General features: G+C 42.9%; 1 protein-coding gene across 1 annotated transcript in view; it reads right to left on the bottom strand.

Moving 5' to 3' along the window:
- The window catches only part of bmb (brambleberry), a 49,731-nt gene extending 34,322 nt beyond the window's left edge, over positions 1-15,409 (bottom strand). The window contains exon 1 of the mRNA XM_080182696.1: positions 15,143-15,409. Within this exon, the coding sequence (XP_080038822.1) occupies positions 15,143-15,409 (267 nt within the window). The remainder of the gene's footprint in view (positions 1-15,142) is intronic.
- Positions 15,410-18,664: the final 3,255 nt, after the last annotated feature.

The following is an 18,664-nucleotide window of genomic DNA, read 5'->3' as shown; positions in this document are numbered from 1 at the left end:
TAACTGGCTGCGATCAAGCAAGCCAGCAGACAGGAAACCAAACCAGGGCTGTGGTCCTCTTTAGGGCCCAGTATGGCACCTGGCATTGGAGATGATTTCTGAATTGAGAACTGCAAAGGCGGCTCTTTTCTAAAGCACAGTTCCACCAGAAAATGAACCTACAGAGCAGTTAAATGAATAAAAGGGAATCCAGAACTGGGAAGGCATATTTCAGCTCAGGAGTTACCACATTTCTACAGCAGAGATCAGTTACTACAGAAATGAATGTCAATGCATGTTGCTTTAATGTGGATGCTTGTTAATAGCCAATGTTTAATTTAATACAAGTGATTCTGCTAATGAGCTATTTGCATAATATTTGCAAAGATTTTACAAAGTTACATCTGTTACTGTATTTTGCACCTTGTGTTGTTGTATCTTATTACAGAACCAGGAGCTGTGTCTAGTTAAGGCTGTCTACAGTTGGGTTCTCAATTTATACTAAGCAAACAGTGAAACCATCAAGATTGTTCCGCAGTTTAAAGATTTAGAAATTTTAAATGATTGTTTTCCAGATAATTAGGTCTGCATCAGCATCTGGTCAAAGAAGCAGAACTGCAAGGAGGGTCAGAAACCGTCTATACCTTCAAAGATATTTTGTAGTGTAATAGCCAGTCTTCTTGTAGACTGCAAAGCAGTTTGCAGTGCCATCAACCATGAGAAAAAACAAACATTGCTTTACCAGCTCAAGCATCTCTGCCTACACACTGCACTTCAGCTCAGGACGTCCTACACAAGCTTCAATGAGAGATTGAGGAAACTGGGCCTGTATCCTCCAAAAGAGTTTTAAAGAATGATAGGTAACCTCATTGAAACTGAGAATTCTGACAGGGTGGCTGGCAACACTAGAACTAGTGGACAGTCTCAGAATAAAGGGACTGGCTATTTAGAAATAAGATAAGAGGAATTTCTTCACTCAGAGTGATAAGTCTTTGGCGTTCTCTACCGCGTAAAACTGTGGAAGCACAATCATTGAGTATATTCAAGACAGTAATCCATTGATTTCTAGATACTAAATGACATCAAGGGCCATGAAGATAATGCTTCTATTTTCATTTGAATTGGAGTAACTAATTGCTACTAGAGTCCCGTGATGACAGACTACAAATGCACATAGTTATGTAGAAAGTCATATCTGTGCCCAAACCCCTGACCTCATAAGCTGTGCACTGGAGACTCTGGTGTTGCTGATTCAGTGAATACAGACTACTTCTGAACTCAAACCTGATAAGGATCAGGTCAGTGTTCACCTTTGTGAATTGGCAGCTTTGCTGATGACATTTTATGAAGAAACCTCTAACAATGAGGTCCTCAAAGCCTTCGGTTTCTACTTACAGGGGTGTAAATTAAGTACTGGATAAAATTTAACTGGCACTGCCAGGAACCTGAAGAAAATATTATAAGTGATCTGTAATGCTTAGCAGCTAACTGAATAAGACCAAGTGGAGCTCATCAGAAACTGGAACAATCGGTGAAAGATTGTTAGACTTCTTGCAGTTAACAGAAGATCTTGTTTTGCCAAAAAGAGTAAAGTTACTGGAGCAAGGCAAACAAAGCAGAATATCAATGGTGGTGAGGGAGTCTTGCTTGGGTGTGGATCACTGATTTGGTCCAGTTGGTAAACCATCGTGCTAATCAGCACACCTGCCAGAAAATAGGCCATAAAAAGAGGGAAGACTTGGTGCTATTGCTCCACATCCAATTTGAAGCAGGAAGAAATCTCATTGACAAAACTTGCCCAGCCATTAATGTCAATTGCTGCCCCTGCCATAAAGAGGGAAATAGTTGATTGCCGGAAAAACCCATCTGGTTCACTACTGTCCTTTGGGGAAGGAAATCTGACCTGGTCTGACCTACATGTGACTCCAGAGCCAGGGCAATGTGGTTGACTCTCAACTGGTCTCCAAGGGCAATTAGAAATGGGCAATAAATGCTGGCCAGCCAGCAATGCCCACATCCCAACAGCAGAAAGTTCCACTTTAAGGTCAAAAATCTAAAGACAGACCATTTCAATCTGAAAGTCTGAAATACCTGATGCTGGAGAATATGATCTATTCTTCTTACGTGACGTGGCAGGGCCACAAGTGTTTTTCTGGGAGGCAGAGTAGGCAAATATCAGTTAATGGCTGGAAGATGAATTTTAAACTGGAGCAGGATTTTTTTTTCAGTGATGTCAGATCACATGCAACTGGAAGTGAAGGGAAGCAGGTTCTAATGTATTGCTGAAATCCATCTGAACCCAGTCTAATCATGCTGTCAAACTCAGAACTCTTGTATTCTGGGGCATGATGGGTCCAGAATTTGTTGCTCTGAGCTGGCATAGGTCACATGGCCCAATTAACCTCTGTGCTGCAATCAAACGAACCCAATATAACAGGCTTTCATCTGCCAAAAGCATTAGAGCCAAGCAAATCCTGTTCATACACATGCTCCCCAACAATGGGCAGGGGAAGTCATTTCCCAGTTCCTGATTAGTAGTTTCTCTCCACTTGCTAGCTCAAGGATACCTGAAGGGTCTAGCTGTCCCAAATTACCAGCTCAGCCGGGAGAAATTAAGACTGTATAGATTCTGCAACTGAATCTTACAAATGGATGCATGCTCCACATGTTAATTTATCTTCTCTTGACATACCTGCAATTTATCCCCTTAGATGTTTAATTTTTCCCTTTTAGTGTCATTCATGTTGCACCCATTTGATACCTTTGGCTAGCAGACAGGTGCTATAGCCTGGCAGTCTATTTAAGAACAAATGCATCACTTACACCTCAGATCACATTACTTAAGAGGGTTTAACTTTGCCAGTATATGCACATACTGAAGGGGACACTTATCTGATTAAGTTTATCATACCTGATTATTATAAATACTGCCTTCTACAACAGTCAATAATGAGGCAGGGATTCCATTTTATCAAAAGCAAATTTTTGATTTCAACTTTGTATGTAGAAATATGATATTGCAGTGAGAATGTGCAGAGGGACCTGGGGGTCCTTGTGCACAAATCGCAAAAACCCAGTCTGCAGGTGCAGCAGGTGATCAAGAAGGCGAATGGAATGTTGGCCTTTATAGCGAGGGGGATAGAATATAAAAGCAGGGAGGTCTTGCTGCAACTGTACAGGGTACAACTGTACTGGTGAGGCCACAACTGGAGTACTGTGTGCAGTTTTGGTCCCCTTATTTGCTTAAGGATATATTGGCCTTGGAGGGAGTACAGAGAAGTTTCACCAGGCTGATACTGGAGATGAGGGGGTTAGCTTATGAGGAGAGATTAAATAGACTGGGTCTGTACTTGGGGTTTAGAAGGCTGAGGGGGGATCTTATAGACAAGATAATGAAGGGGGTAGATAGGGTAGAGGTAGAGATTCTTTCCACTTAGAAAGGAAAACAGAACTAGAGGGCACAGCCTCAAGATAAGGGGGGGGGGGGGGCACTTTAGAACAGAGTTGAGGAGGAACTTCTTCACTCAAAGGGTGGTGAACCTCTGGAATTCTCTGCCCATTGAAGTGGTGGAGGCTACCTCGTTGAATATATTTAAGTCACAGGTAGATAGATTTCTGATAGGCAAGGGAATTAAGGGTAATGGGGAGAAAGCGGGAAAGTGGAACTGATCCACTTCAGATCAGCCATGATCTTATTGAATGGTGGGACAGTTTCAAAGGGCTGGATGGCCTACTCCTGCTCCTATTTCTTATGTTCTATGTTCTCAATGGACACCAGGCTCAGAGATGGCCCTCTGAAGAAGTCATTCAGACTTGAAACATTAAGTTGTTCACTGTTCTGTAAGTGTGGTCTAACCAAGGTTGATTGAAGCAAGACTTTGCTACTCCTGTACTCAAATTCTCTTGCAATAAAGGCCAACATGTCATTAGCCTTCCTAATTGTCTACTGCACCAAGGTCTCTTATTTACACTTTCTAATCTACCATTTAAGAAATAATCCTCCTCCTTACATCCTACCACATTATATTCCAACTGCCAAGTTCTTGCCCACACTAAATTTTTCTAAATCCTCTTGAAGCCACTTTGCATCTTCCTCACAATGTATTCCCATCTAGTTCTGTGCCATTTACAAACATGGAAATATTATATTTAGTACCCCACTCATCATAGCTTGCCAATGCGAGAATGACTTGTTTATTCTCTCTAGTTTCAACTCGTCAGTTAATCCTTAATCCAAGATAGAATATTCGTAGAATAGAATTACAAAATCTCTACAATGCAGAAGGAAGCCTTCAACCCATTGAGCCTGCAGTGATAATTATCCCTCCAGACCCTATCCCCATAACCCCATGTATTTACCCTGTTAGTCTCCCTGACATTAAGGGGCAAATAAGCATGGCAATTCCACACATCTTGAGTGTGGGAGGAAACCCATGCAGATACGAGAAGAACATGCAAACTCCACAACCAGTGACTCGAGGCTGGAATTGAGCCCAGGTCCCTGGCATTGAAGTAGCAATGCTAACCACTGTGCCACTGTACTGCTCTCCTATCCCACATGCTTTAATTTTGCTAACCAACCTCCTATGAGGAATTGTCAAAAGCCTCCTGAAAATCCAAATACACTATATCCACTGAGTCATTTTATCAATTCCAATAGTAACATCCTCAAAAACTCCCAACAAGTTCAACAAAATTTTTTTTAATTCATAAATCCATGTTGACAATGCTTAATTAGATTATTATACAAGTGCCTTTTTATCACATCCTTTTATAATAGATTCTAACATTTTCCTTACTACAGATGTATGGCTAGCAAGTCTGCAAGTGCCCCGTTCTCTTCCTGCTTCCCTTTTAAGATAAAGGAGTGATATTTGCTATCTTCTAAACTACAGGAACCATTCCAGAATCTATCAAATTTGGGACAATGATCAATGTATCCACGATCAGGTCCCAGGGATTTAGCAACTTTCAGTCCCATTAATTTCTCCAACAAAACCCTTCTTAGAGCATAAGAAATAGGAGCAGGAGTAGGCCATCTAGCCTTTCGAGCCTGCCCCACCATTCAATAAGATCATGGCTGATCTGTCGTGGCTCAGTTCCACTTTCCCGCCTTCTCCCCATAACCCTTAATCCTCTTGCCTATCAAAAACCTATCTACCTGCGACTTAAATATATTTAGCGAGGCAGCCTCCACCACTTCAACGGGCAGAGAATTCCAGAGATTCACCACCCTTTGAGTGAAGAAGTTCCTCCTCAACTCTGTTCTCAAGTGGTCCCACCCCCCCCCCCCCACCCCCGTTATCTTGAGGCTGTGCCCTCTAGTCCTAGTAAATCACAATTTTTTCCAATTTCTCATTTTTCCCCATCCCTTGAATTGTTAATTCTGGGAGAGTTCTGGTGTCTTCCACAGTAAAGACAACGTCATCATTTTGCCTACTGACATTCCTCTCCACCCCATTATAAATTCTCCAGAGACTGCCTGTAATGCATTCATTTATCTAAACCTTTTTACAAACCTATGAGCTTTTGCAGTCTGTATTTTGTGCTAGTGTACATTCATTTTTTATTCTCCCTGTTAATCAGTTTCTCTGTCCTCCTTTGCTGTATTCTAAAATCCTCAGGTTTAGGGCTGGCAACTTTAAATCTTATACAATCCCTAACTTTGTTAGCCATGGTTGACTGATTTTTGGGGGTTTTGTGCCTTAAAACAACTATACAATTGTTGTAAAATATGTAGAAATTATTTAAAGATTTTCCATTGTCTGTGTATCATCATACCTTTTAATGTTTTTCCAATCTCCCTCAGCCAATTTGCCCATAGTTTCATAATTTCTTTAGTTCAAATTTAACACCCTGGCTTTAAATTGAACTAGCTCACTTCCAAACAATCACATTATAATCAAGCATTCCAAATGCTCTTTTGCAAGATTAATTAGCCCCTTTATTATATAATACTAGATTTAAAATAGCCTGTTCTCTAGTCGGGTCCTCAACATACTGCTCTAGAAAACCATCCCTACCACTCGAAAAATTCACCCTCAACAGTTTTAGTGCTCATTAGGTTTACCCAGTCTATACCCAGATTGACACCACCCATTACTATTGTGGTAACTATGCTACATGCTTCTCTAATCTGATCAATACCATGTCCCACACTAGCACTACTGTTTGGTGGCCTAAAAACACCTCAATATTTGCTGGCCCTTGCCATTTCATAGCTCCACCCAAACAAATTCAACAATTTATTCTTCCAGAGATCCTCTCTTACTAATCCCATCCTTTATTGTCAGCACAACACCATCTCTTCTTATTTTTGCCACTCTTCCTAAACGTTGAAGATCCTTGAATACCAAGTTCCCAGTCTTGGTCACCATGCAGCAATGTTTCTGTAATGGCAATTAGGTCATTCCCATTTACCTCTATTTGTACCTGCACAACATCTACCTTGTTGCAAATGCTACGTGCATTCATGCCCTTAACTATTGTCTTTTTTACATTATTGCGCATTCTAAGCTTGCTTTCATTTTGCTTGCTTTCCAATTTCACTTGCTCCTTTCTACTTCCCATTGCCAGTTTTATTTCCTTCCCTTTTCAGCTACCTTTCACTGTATATAATACGTGACAATAATAAAATCAAATCAAAAACCTTTTGGGTTCCCATTAACCCACTCTTCCCCATCCCCACCAAGTTGGTTTAAACCCAACAGCATGAGCAAATCTCGCTGCAAGGATATTAGTCCCAGTCTTGTTTAAGGTGGAACCCTTCCAGCTTCCCATCAGCCTCAGAAGCAGACCCTATGTCTCAGAAATCAGATGTCCTCTCTCCTACACCAATTCTCCAGTCACATGTTCAATCAATGAGCTTATCATTCCTATGCTTGTCAGAGTAATCATGACATTACTATTCATGGGATCCTGATTTTTAATTTCTAATTCTCAGCTTTCAGGACCTCATCCCTCTTCCTATCTATATTGCAATAGGAGTGGACAACTTCTGGCTCTTCACCCTCTAAAAAGTCTGACAACACCAGGTTTTAGTCCAACCGATTTATTGTCCAACACCGGCACATCCACATCTTCACCCTCTCTCAGAAGGATGTTCTGCAGCCATTCTGTGACATCCTTGACCCTGGCACTAAGGAAGCAACACCATTCAGGAGTCATGTTTACCATCACAGGAACATCTGCAGATCCACTGACTATGGAATCCTTGATTATTGTTCTTTCACTCCTCTTCTTCCCCTCCTGTGCAGCTGATCCACCTGTGGCACCACAAACTTGGCTCTAGCTGCATTCCCCCAAGGAACCATCACGCTTTCCAGTATCCAAAATAGAAAACTAATTAGTGTTGAAGACAGCGCAGGAGTCCCAAGTCTGTCTGGTCCCTTTAGACAGCCTGGCAGTAACCCATTCCTCTCAGCAGCGCACTATCCCTCAGGCGCTAACCACAGTTCTCTGCCTCACAGACACACAAGTGATTCCAATCACTATTTGAGTCTTTTCCAGGGAAAATGCTGCTGCCCAGGTCACAGTGCAAAAAAGTGATTTCAGACATTTAAAGGATTTAAAATTAATAAGGAGGTAGCAAATAATCTGTCTGCACTTAAGTTGATAAGCGCCAAGACTTAATGAAATGCATCCTAGGATACTAAGGGAAGAGAGAGTGGAAATGGCAGAGACACTGGCCATAAATTTCCAGATTTCCTTAAGTCAGGATGATGCCAGAGGACTGGGGGATTGCAAATGGTGCACCTTGTTCAGAAAAAGTCCAGTAACTACATGTCAGTCAGTTTAATGTTAGTGATGGGGAAGCTCCTATAAACAATAATTCAGGCAAAAAAAAATCAATCCGCACTTGGGCAAGCTAATTAAGAAAAGCCAACATGGATTTGCTACGGGGTATTTTTATATGTAGCTAACTTGCTGGAATTGTTTGATCAAGTAATAGAAGGTTGATAAATGCTTGAAGTAACAGAGAGGGTCTACACATCAGAATGAAGCTGTGAAGGATGAGAGTTCCATTATAAAAACAGATTGAAGAATATGGGACTGTTTTCTTTAAGGAATAGAAGGTTAAGAGAAACTTAAATAAGAATTTACACAGTAATAAAAACAGATTTGAAGTGGGTTGTTTTAGTTCAAAGAGAACATTTGCAACTTGTAAAATTGTAAGTGAGGCAAAGATAGGGCAAGTTTATTTTTTAAAAACACAGGAGCTATATGAAAGAAAGGAGTTTGATCAATTCTGAAAAAAGGAACTTCTGTGACTGTATGAAACAATAGAGGCTGAAGAGATCAAAGGGCAGGAACACTCCAAACAAAACATACTCTTGCTAGGAGGTAGCTGCTCAGATCTCCCAGAAGATAGAACATAGAAAAACTACAGCACAAACAGGCCCTTCGGCCCACAAGTTGCACTGATCATATCCCTACCTACTAGGCATACCTATAACCCCCAATCCGATTAAATACATGTACTCATCCAGAAGTCTCTTAAGACCGAGTTCGCCTCCACCACCAATGGCAGCCAATTCCACTCACCCACCACCGAGTCCAAAAACTTACCCCGAACATCTCCTCTGTACCTACTCCCCAGCACCTTAAACCTGTGTCCTCTCGTAGCGACCATTTCAGTCCTGGGAAATAGCCTCTGAGAATCCACCGAATCTATACCTCTCAACATCTTACAAACCTCTATCAGGCCTTGGAGGGAGTGCAGAGAAGGCTCACTAGGCTGATACCGGAGATGAGGGGGCTAGCCTATGAAAAGAGACTGAATAGACTGGGTCTGTACTTGTTAGAGTTTAGAAGGCTGGGGGGGATCTTATAGAGACGTATAAGATAATAACAAAGAACAACACAGCATGGGAAACAGGCCCTTTGGCCCAACGAGCCCACGCCCCATCTTAATGTGTTTTTCCTCCTCCACCCTTGACCCATGTCTATGCTTATGGTACCCTCATTGGAAACCAGATTAAGGGGAGGATAATTTATGGACAAGTGAGTGCCTGATGAAGGAGTGGTTCTCCAAAAGCTCATGCTACCAAATACACCTGTTGGACTTTAACCTGGTGTTGAGAGACTACTTACTGTGCCCACTCCAGTCCAACACCAGCAACTTTATCTCATGTGGTAAAGTTACTGGAATTTTAGAGATTTAAAATTCTATAAGGACTGTTGCCAAAAAAACAGAGTTAGCTCTGTTTAGTTTAAGCCAAAATCTTTAAGGAACTGTTTCAAAGTACTGTGAGAAACTATTCTTGTGTTTAAGTGTTATTTTCTTTAGTTGCTTTATTTTAATGAACTTTTACTTTATCATAAAATCATTATGATTGGTCAGAGCAGTAATCTCCTGATTTCAGAAACCTCAATATACAAATTACAAATATTATTTTGGCAGCTATTTCAAGTTCCTCATTAGGATTTGGGCAGCTTGACATTTACCATCAACCATTTCAGTAATGAGGTCAGACTGGAGAAGTTAAAACTGTCTTCCTTGGACAAAAGTAGGTTGAAGGGAGATTTGACAGATGTTCAAGATCATGAGGACTCTGGATAGGAGTAGATGGGGTGAAACAGTTCCTACTTGTGAAAGAATTGAGAATGAGGGCGTGCAGGTAAGAAGCAAAAGTAGGAGGGGGAGGAACTTCACAGCAAAGTAGCTAGCGTTTGGACCTTACAGCCAAAGTGTGTGATGAAGGCAAGTTCAATTAAAACATTCAAAATTAGGCCGCTATCTGAAAAAGAATGTGCAGCGTGATTGGGAGAAGGCAGGGAATGGTACCAGGCAAGTTGCTCATTCAGAGAGACAATGCAGACAAGGGGCCAAATGGCTTCCTCCTGCACCATGAAAATATGATTCTGAAATTTTTACCTGCCAAATTTAATGGAGAAAAATGTGAAGCAATTCATTTTGGTAGAAAGCACACAAACTCACAAAATAAAGGGTACAATTATAAAATGGGTGCAGGAGCAGAGAGCTGGGTGCATATGTGCATAAATGTGTTCTCTACCACATAGGTGATGCATGGGAACTCCACCACTTGCAGGTTCCCTTCAAGTCACACAATGCTGACTTGGAAATATATCACCGTTGCTTCGCTGTCACTGATCAAAATCCTGGAATCCCCTCCCTAACAATACTGCAACAAAAACTGCAGGAATGCAAGATAGCACCTGACCACCACCACCTACTCAAGAGCAATTAAGGATGGGCAATAAAATAACTTCTGGTCTAGCCAACAACACCAACGTCCTATTAAAGGAAAACATTAAGTGTTGCAGGATAGGTTGAGCACGTGGTTAATAGAGCATACAGTATCCTAGGCTTTATTAATAGAAGCACCGAGTATAAAAGTCAAATTAAACCCATTTAAACACAGGCTCAGTCTCACAGGAAATTTTTAATTCATTCGTGGAGCATGGGTGTCACTAGCTGGCCAGCATTTATTGCCCATCCCTTGTTGCATCCATTTCTGGGCACCATACTTTAGGAAGACATTAGACTTAAAGTATTTAAACACCACAATTAAATCATCCCTCAACCTTTTAAATTCTCATATAAACCAAGATAGCGAGGGGGATTGAATATAAAAGTAGGGAGGTCTTGCTGCAGCTGTATAGGGCATTGGTGAGGCCGCAGCTGGAGTACTGTGTGCAGTTTTGGGCGCCGCACCTGCGCAAGGATATTTTGGCCTTGGAGGGAGTGCAGAGGAGGTTTACTAGGCTGATACCGGAGTTGAGGGGGTTGAGCTATGAGGAGAGGCTGAATAAACTAGGCTTGTACTCGTTAGAGTTTAGAAGAATGAGGGGAGATCTCATTGAGACGTATAAGATGATGAATGGGATGGATAGGATAGAGGTGGAAAGACTCTTCCCGCTCAAAAAAGACAGTAGGACTAGGGGGCACAGCCTCAAGATAAAGGGGGGGCAGTTCAGAACGGAGTTGAGGAGGAACTTCTTCACTCAAAGGGTGGTGAATCTCTGGAATTCTCTGCCCGTTGAAGTGGTGGAGGCTGCCTCGCTAAATATTTTTAAGAAGCGGGTTGATGGGTTTTTGATAAGAGAGGGGATTAAGGGTTATGGGGAGAGGGCGGGAAAGTGGAACTGAGCCACGACAGATCAGCCATGATCTTATTGAATGGCGGGGCAGGCTCGAAGGGCCAGATGGCCTACTCCTGCTCCTATTTCTTATGTTCTTAAGATAATTTCACCAGAACTAATTAGATATTGCAGCAAATCAGAATCCCCACAGTGTAAGAGTCATTTCACTCATCAAGCCTGCACTGACAATCCCATCAAGACCCTAGCTAGATAACCCCACATATTAACCCTGCTAATTCCCCTAACACTAAAGGAGCAATTTAGCATGGCTGATCAACCCAGCCCACACATATAACATTGCTTTTAAAATCTGTGGTAAAATGGGATTGTGTACATAATCTTATATCATTCTTATTGCAGGAGAAAGAATCAATAAGGGAAGTTGCATTCTAAATCTGATCCATGAAACCTTTAGCTGGCATTAAATGGAAACTGTTCTGTTCAGACATTCAGATGGCAGACATTGGAGAGGGTGCAGAAAATTTCATGAGAATGGTTTCAGGGATGAGGAACTTCAATTATATAAACAGATTGAAGAATATGGGACTGTTTTCTTTAAGGAATAGAAGGTTGAGAGGACAATTTGATGGGGATTCTAAACCATGAGGGGTTCAGACAGAATTGATAGGGAGAAACTTCCCATTGGTGAAAGCAGAGTGACAACAAAAGCAATGTTTCTCACAGCTATTAGTCAAGATCTGGAATGCATAGTCTCATTGTGGTGGAAGCAGGGTCAAAGCATTCAAAAGGGAATTAGACTGTTATCTGTTAAACAAGAATGTGCAGGACTACAGGGAGATGGTTGAGAAGTAGAACTAAGCAAATTGCTTCTTCAAAGAGCCCACATGTACAAATGACCTTCTGTTGTAACTAGTCTACGCAGGTAGGTTCCAGCTTTAATTTGGATTTTACTTTTATGTTTTGCTTAAGGTCAGGGTGAAACAGAAGAGTTTCCATTTAATGCCAGCTAAAGGTTTCACAGATCAGATTTAGAGTGAAACTTTCCTTACTGATTCTTTGTCCTGAATGAAGAATGATCGAAGATTATGTACACAATTAATCCCACATTATCACAGATTTTAAAAAACGATGTTATATGTGCTGCAATATCTAATTAGTTCTGTTAAAAAAACAATCTTAGCCTCTGAGAGTTTAAAAGGTTAAGGGATAACTTAATCAAGGTGTTTAAATAATTTTAAGGATAGGGTAGATAGAGATAAAATCATCTAGTGGAAAACCAGAAGCTGAACCATTAGGAGGGAAATCAGAAAACTCATTTTATAATAATTGTTCTAGTGCAGAACACTAACTCTCTGAATTAGAAATATAGTTAATGCTATTCCCTGCCTTCTCTCCACAAACCCTGCATAGTCTCTCTACTCAGATGATCCAATTCCCTCTCGAATACCTTGATTAATCCTACCTTCACCCTACACTCAGGCAGCACATTCCAGATCCTAACACTTGCTGTGTGGAAGAGATTTTCCTCAAAGAACAAAGAAAACTACACTATAGGAACAGGCCCTTCTGCCCTCCAAGCCTGCACTGACCATGCCTCCCAATTTAGCTAAAAACCCCATCCTTCCAGGGACCATATCCCTCCATTCCTCTCCTATTCATGTATTGGTCAAGACACCCTTTAAAAAAGGTCACTATCATATCCGCTTTCACTACCTCTCCTGGCAGCAAGTTGCAGCACCCACCATCCTCTAAAAAATCTGCCTCACGCCTTTGAATCTTGTCCCTCGCACCTTAAACTTGTGCCTCCTAGTAATTGACTCTTCTACCTTGGAATAAAGCTTCTGACTATCCACTCTGTCCATGCCTCTCAATCTTGTAGAGTTCTATCAGGTCACCCCTCAACTTCCCACATTCCAGTGAGAACAAACCAAGTTTCTCCAACCTCTCCTCATAGCTAATGTCCTCCATACCAGGGTAACATCGTGGTAAATCTTTTCTGTGCATATCCTCTCCAAAGCCTCCACTGGTAGCGTGGCAACCAGAATTGAACACTATACTCCAAATGCAGTCTAACTAAGGTTCTGTAAAGCTGCAACATGACTTGCCAGTTTTTAAACTTGATGCCTCAGCCAATAAAGGCAAGCATGCCATATGCTTTCTTGACTACCTTCACCTGCTCTGCCACTGTGATCTGTGTACCTGTACACCCAGATCCCTCTGCTTATCAATACTCAAGGGTTCTGCCATTTACTGTATATTTCCTATCTGTATTAGACCTTGCACAATGCATTACCTCATTTGCCCGGATTAAACTCCATCTGCCATCTCTCCGCCCAAGTCTCCAACCAATCTATATCCTGAGGTATTCTCTGATGGTCCTAATCACTATCCGCAAATCTTTGTCTCATCCACAAACTTACTAATCAAACTAGTTAATATTTTTCTGCAAATCATTTATATATATTACAAGCAGTAAAGATCCTAGCACTGATCCTTGAGTAACACCACTTGTCACAGCCCTCCATTTAGAAACGCACCCTTCCACTGCTACCCGATGTCTTTGTCCGAGCCAGTATTTTCATGTCATCATTTTTTCTTTTGCCAGTTACCTTAAATTGGTGCCCTCTGATTCTCAAGCCATGCATGAATGGGAACAGTTTCTCCCCATCTACTCTGACTAGACCTCATGATTCTGAATATCTTGATTATGTCTCCTCTCAACGTTCTCTAGTGAGAACAGTCCCAACTTCTCCAATCTATCTACGTAATTGAAGGTCCTGGAATAAATTCTCGTAAATCTTTTCTACACTCTAATGATTTCACATTTTTCCTAAAATGTGACTCCCAGAACTGAGCACAATACTCCAGTTGACGCCAACCAGTGTTTACAACTCCTTTACTTTTGTACTCAATGTCCCCATTAATAAAGTCTGATTCTATATGAACAAAAAGAAAAAAAGAAAATTACAGCACAGGAACAGGCCTTTAGCCCTCCAAACCTGCACCAATCATGCTACCTGTTTGTACTAAAATCCCCTACCATTCCAGGGACCATATCCCTCTATTCATGTATTTGTCCACATGCTCCTTAAGTCATTATTGTATACTTTATTAACCACTCTCCCATCCATGACTTATCTGCAAATACTCCCTAGGTTTCTGCACTGAGTTGTACCCATTCCACACAAGGTTGTTGGTGCTGGGTTGGATTAGATTTTTGTTAGTTAAAGTAGGTAGAAGAATAAGAGTTAATGGCAGATAATTAAATTTTTATAGATCTGCAGTAATCTAATGGAAATGTAGAATGGATTCAAGGGGCTGAATTCTCTCATTCTATTCCCAGATCACAACACAATAATGTTATTCCAAAGTTAGCTCCAGCTTAGTTCAGCTCTCTCAATGCAACTCGAACAAAAAGCAACACCAAGCTAAGAAGAACTTGCATTTGTATAGCACCTAACTAGAAGGATAAGAGCAACAGATACCTGGGAACACCACCACCACCACACTAATTGGGGAATATATCGCCGTTCCTTTACGGTCACTGGGTCAAAATCATGGAATTCCCCTTCTAACAGCACTGTGGGTGTACCTACACCACATGGACTGTAGTGGTTCAAGAAGGCAGCTCACTACCACCTTAAGGGTGCCTTCTTTATCTGTCACATCTAATACTGGAAATCTAAAACAGTGTCTGTGGAGACACAGAATTATTCAGACATGGAATTCAGCTTGCCAGAATTGGCAGGCACCCTTAAGGTGGTAGTCAGCTGCCTTCTTGAACCACTACAGTCCATGTGGTGTAGGTACACCCACAGTGCTGTTAGAAAGGGAATTCCATGATTTTGACCCAGTGACCGGCGAGTAAAGGAACGGTGATATATTCCCCAATTAGTATAGTGAGTGTTGAGAGTGTGTTGGTGGTAGTGTTTCCAGGTATCTGTTGCACTTATCCTTCTAGTTAGGCGCTATACAAATGCAAGTTCTTCTTCGCTTGATGTTGGCAAACAACATGAAAGGGCCAGCAGTTGGTAAAAGTTGTAAATGCCAATGTTTGTGTGGAGTGGGCTGAATCATTGGAAATCCTTTCCCTTACCGCCTGGTGACAGCTGTCCAGCACACCCAGCTCCAGCCTCTGGCCTTCCAACACGAACCTCTCGTCCACCGCGCTCAGCTCGAAGGGGGGATGCGAGGGCCCGGCGGCAGCGAGCCGGTCCCCAGGGGAGGGGGAGCGGCCCGGGAGCCCAGCTTCTTCCTGCCCGAGGAACCAGCCAAAGACAGCCGAGGCGCAGCCAGCAGAGGCCAGGCAGGAGAGAGAGAGCAGCAGCAGCAGGAGGAGCCGGGACTGGCGGCAGCTCCCCATCACGGAGCTCTCTCTGTGTCGGTGGGTTGGGGTCAATGTCTTAGTCTCTATGAAGTGATTGTCTGCGCGGGGGGGTGCGGTTTAATTGTCTCTGGGTTTGAATCTCTCTCAGAGCCGGGCTGCCTCAGTCTCTGGGGGTTAGGGTCTATCTCAGTGTCTCTGAGGGCTGGGGTTAGGATCAGTCAGTCAGTCTGTGCCTCTCTCTCTTATCTGGGTGTCGGGGTCAGTCACTGCCCGTCTCTCACTCTCTCTGGGTTTAGTCTCAGTGTGTGTCTGCCTCGCGCTCTCTCTCTGACCGTTTGAATCCGCCGCGCGCTCTCACTCTCTGGGGTTGGGGTTAGTCTCTCTCTCTCTCCCCGAGGATTAGGCTCAGTCAGTCCGTTCCTCGCTCTCTCTGAGGGTGAGGGTAAGGGTTAGGATTAGAGTTAAGGTTAGGCTCTGTCAGTACCCTTCTCTCTGAGGGTTAGGCTCAGTCAATCAGTGTCTCGCTCTCTCTGGGGTTGGGGTTAGGGTTATGCTCTGTCAGTGTCCCTTCCTCTCTCTGAGGGTTAGGCTCAGTCAATCAGCGTCTCGCTCTCTCTGGGGTTGGGGTTAGGGTTATGCTCTGTCAGTGTCCCTTCCTCTCTCTGAGGGTTGGGCTCAGTCAATCAGTGTCTCGCTCTCTCTAGGGTAGGGAATGACGGTTAAATTCAGTCTGCGCCTCGCGCTCTCTCTGTGACGGTTTGAATCCGCCGCGCGCTTCCCTATTTAAACGGTAGCTCGGGAAGCGACCAATCAACTTCCCGCACGCAAAAAGACCCGCCCACTAAAATAAAATGCCGCAGAGGCTGCAACGGCGAGATCAAAACAGAGCTATTGAGTCAGAAGCTGTACTTTGATTCATTCACATGTATTAGGATACAGTGTCATAGAGGTTTACAGCATGGAAACAGACCTTCCGGCCCAAATTGTCATAAGAGCGTAAGAAATAGGAGCAGGAGTAGGCCATCTCGCCCTTCGAGCCTGCCCCGCCATTCAATAAAATCAGTTCCACTTTCCCACTTTCTCCCCATAACCCTTAATTCCCTTGCTTACCAAAAACCTATCTACCCGTGTCTTAAATATATTTGGGGAGGGCCTCCACCACTTCAATGGGCAGAGAATTCCAGAGATCCCACCCTTTGAGTGAAGAAATTCCTCCTCAACTCTGATCTAAACTGCCCCCCCCCCTTATTTTGAGGCTGTGCTCTCTAGTCCTGCAATCCTTTCTAAGCTGGAAGAATCTCTCTACCTCTACCCTATCCATCCCTTTCATTATCTTATACGTCCATGCCGCCCAATTTTTATCACTAAGCTAGTCCCAATTGACCACATTTGGCCCATATCCCTCTGCACCCATGGTACCCATGTAACTGTCTAAACGCTTTTTAAAAGACAAAATTGTACCCACATCTGGCAGCTTGTTCCAGACACTCACCAACCTCTGTGTGAAAACATTGCCCCTCTGGACACTTTTGTATCTCTCCCCTCTCACCTTAAACCTATACCTCTAGTTTTAGACCTTTGGGAAAAGAAGTTGACTATCTATCTTATCTGTGCCCCTCATTATTTTGTAGACCTCTATAAGATCATCCCTAAGCCTGCTACAAAAGTCCCTGTATTAGTATACAGTAAAAAGTATTATTTCTTGCACGCTAAACAGACAAAGCATACATAGAGAAGGAAAGGAGCGAGTCACAGCTAGGGTGCAGAGAAAGATCAATTTAATACAAGGTAGGTCCATTCAAAAGTCTGATGGTAGCAGGGAAGAAGCTATTCTTGAATCAATTGGTATGTGACCTTGGACTTTTTAATCTTTTTCCTGACAGAAGAAGGTGGAAGAGAGTATATCCGGGGTGCATGGGGTCTTGATTATGCTGTCTTTTCCAAGGCAGTGGGAAGTGTAGACAGTGTCAACGGATGAGAGGGTGGTTTGAGTGATGGACTGGGCTTCATTCACGATGCTTTCTAGTTTCTTGCGGTCTTGGACAGAGCAGGAGCCATACCAAGCTGTGATACAACCGGAAAAAATGCTTTCTATGGGGCATCTGCAGAAGTTGGTGAAAGTCGTAGTGGACATGCTAAATTTCCTTAGTTTTTTTGAGAAAGTAAAGGTATTGGTGGGCTTGCTTAACTATAGCACCTGCGTGGAGGGACCAGGGCAGGTTGTTGGTGGTTTGATTAAAATTTGAAGTTCTCGACCATTTCTACTTTGTCCCCATTGATGTAGACAGGGGTATACCCTCCACTACACTTCCTGAAATCGATGACTATCACCTTCATTTAGTTGACAATGAGGGAGAGATTATTGTCGTTGCACCAGTTCACCAGATTCTCAATCTCTTTCCTGTACTCCATCTCATCATTGTTTGAGATCTGATTCACTACGGTGGTGTCACCAGCAAACTTGAAAATTGAGTTGGAGGGGAATTTGGTCACACAGTCATAGGTGTATAAGGAGTACAGTAAGGGGCTGAAGACATAGCCTTGCAAAACACCGGTATTGAGAATGATCATGGAGGAGGTGTGGTCGCCTAACCTTACTGACTGTGGTCTCTGGATTAGAAAGTCTAGAATCCAGTTGTAGAGAGAGGAGTCAAGCCTCAGGCACAAAGTTTGGGGATGAGTCTCATATCAAAGGCTGAGCTGTAGTGTAAGAATAGGAGTCTGACTTTGTTATCTAGGAGTTCCAGGGTTGAGTGTAGGGCCTGGGAGCTGACGTCTGCTGTGAACCTGTTGCAGCAATAGATGAACTGTAGTGGATCCAAGCAGTCTAGGAGGTCAGAATTGACTCATGCCATGACTAACCTTTCAAAGCACTTCATAATGATGGATGTCAGAGTCATTAAGGCACTCTGCCTGGCTTTTCTTTGATACCGGGATGATAGTCGTCACCTTGAAGCAGGTAGGGACCTCAGATTGGTGTAAAGAAAGGTTGAAGATGCCTGTAAGTGTGCAGCACAGTAGCACAGTGGTTAGCACTGCTGCTTCATAGCTCCAGGGTCCTGAGTTCAATTCCTGGCTCAGGTCGCTGTCTGTGTGGAGTTTGCACATTCTCCTCGTGTCTGCATGGGTTTCCTCCAGGTACTCTGGTTTCCTCCCACAGTCCAAAGATGTGCGGGTTAGGTTGATTGGCCATGCTAAGAAATTGCCCCTTAGTGTCCAGGGATGCGTAGATTAGAGGGATTAGTGGGTATAATATGTAGGGATATGGGGATAGGGCCTGGGTGGGATTGT

The sequence above is a fragment of the Carcharhinus amblyrhynchos genome, unplaced genomic scaffold (genome assembly GCF_965287045.1).
Source record: "Carcharhinus amblyrhynchos unplaced genomic scaffold, sCarAmb.v2.hapA scaffold_81, whole genome shotgun sequence".
NCBI lineage: Eukaryota > Metazoa > Chordata > Chondrichthyes > Carcharhiniformes > Carcharhinidae > Carcharhinus > Carcharhinus amblyrhynchos.
This window is presented reverse-complemented; position numbering and strand designations above follow the sequence as displayed.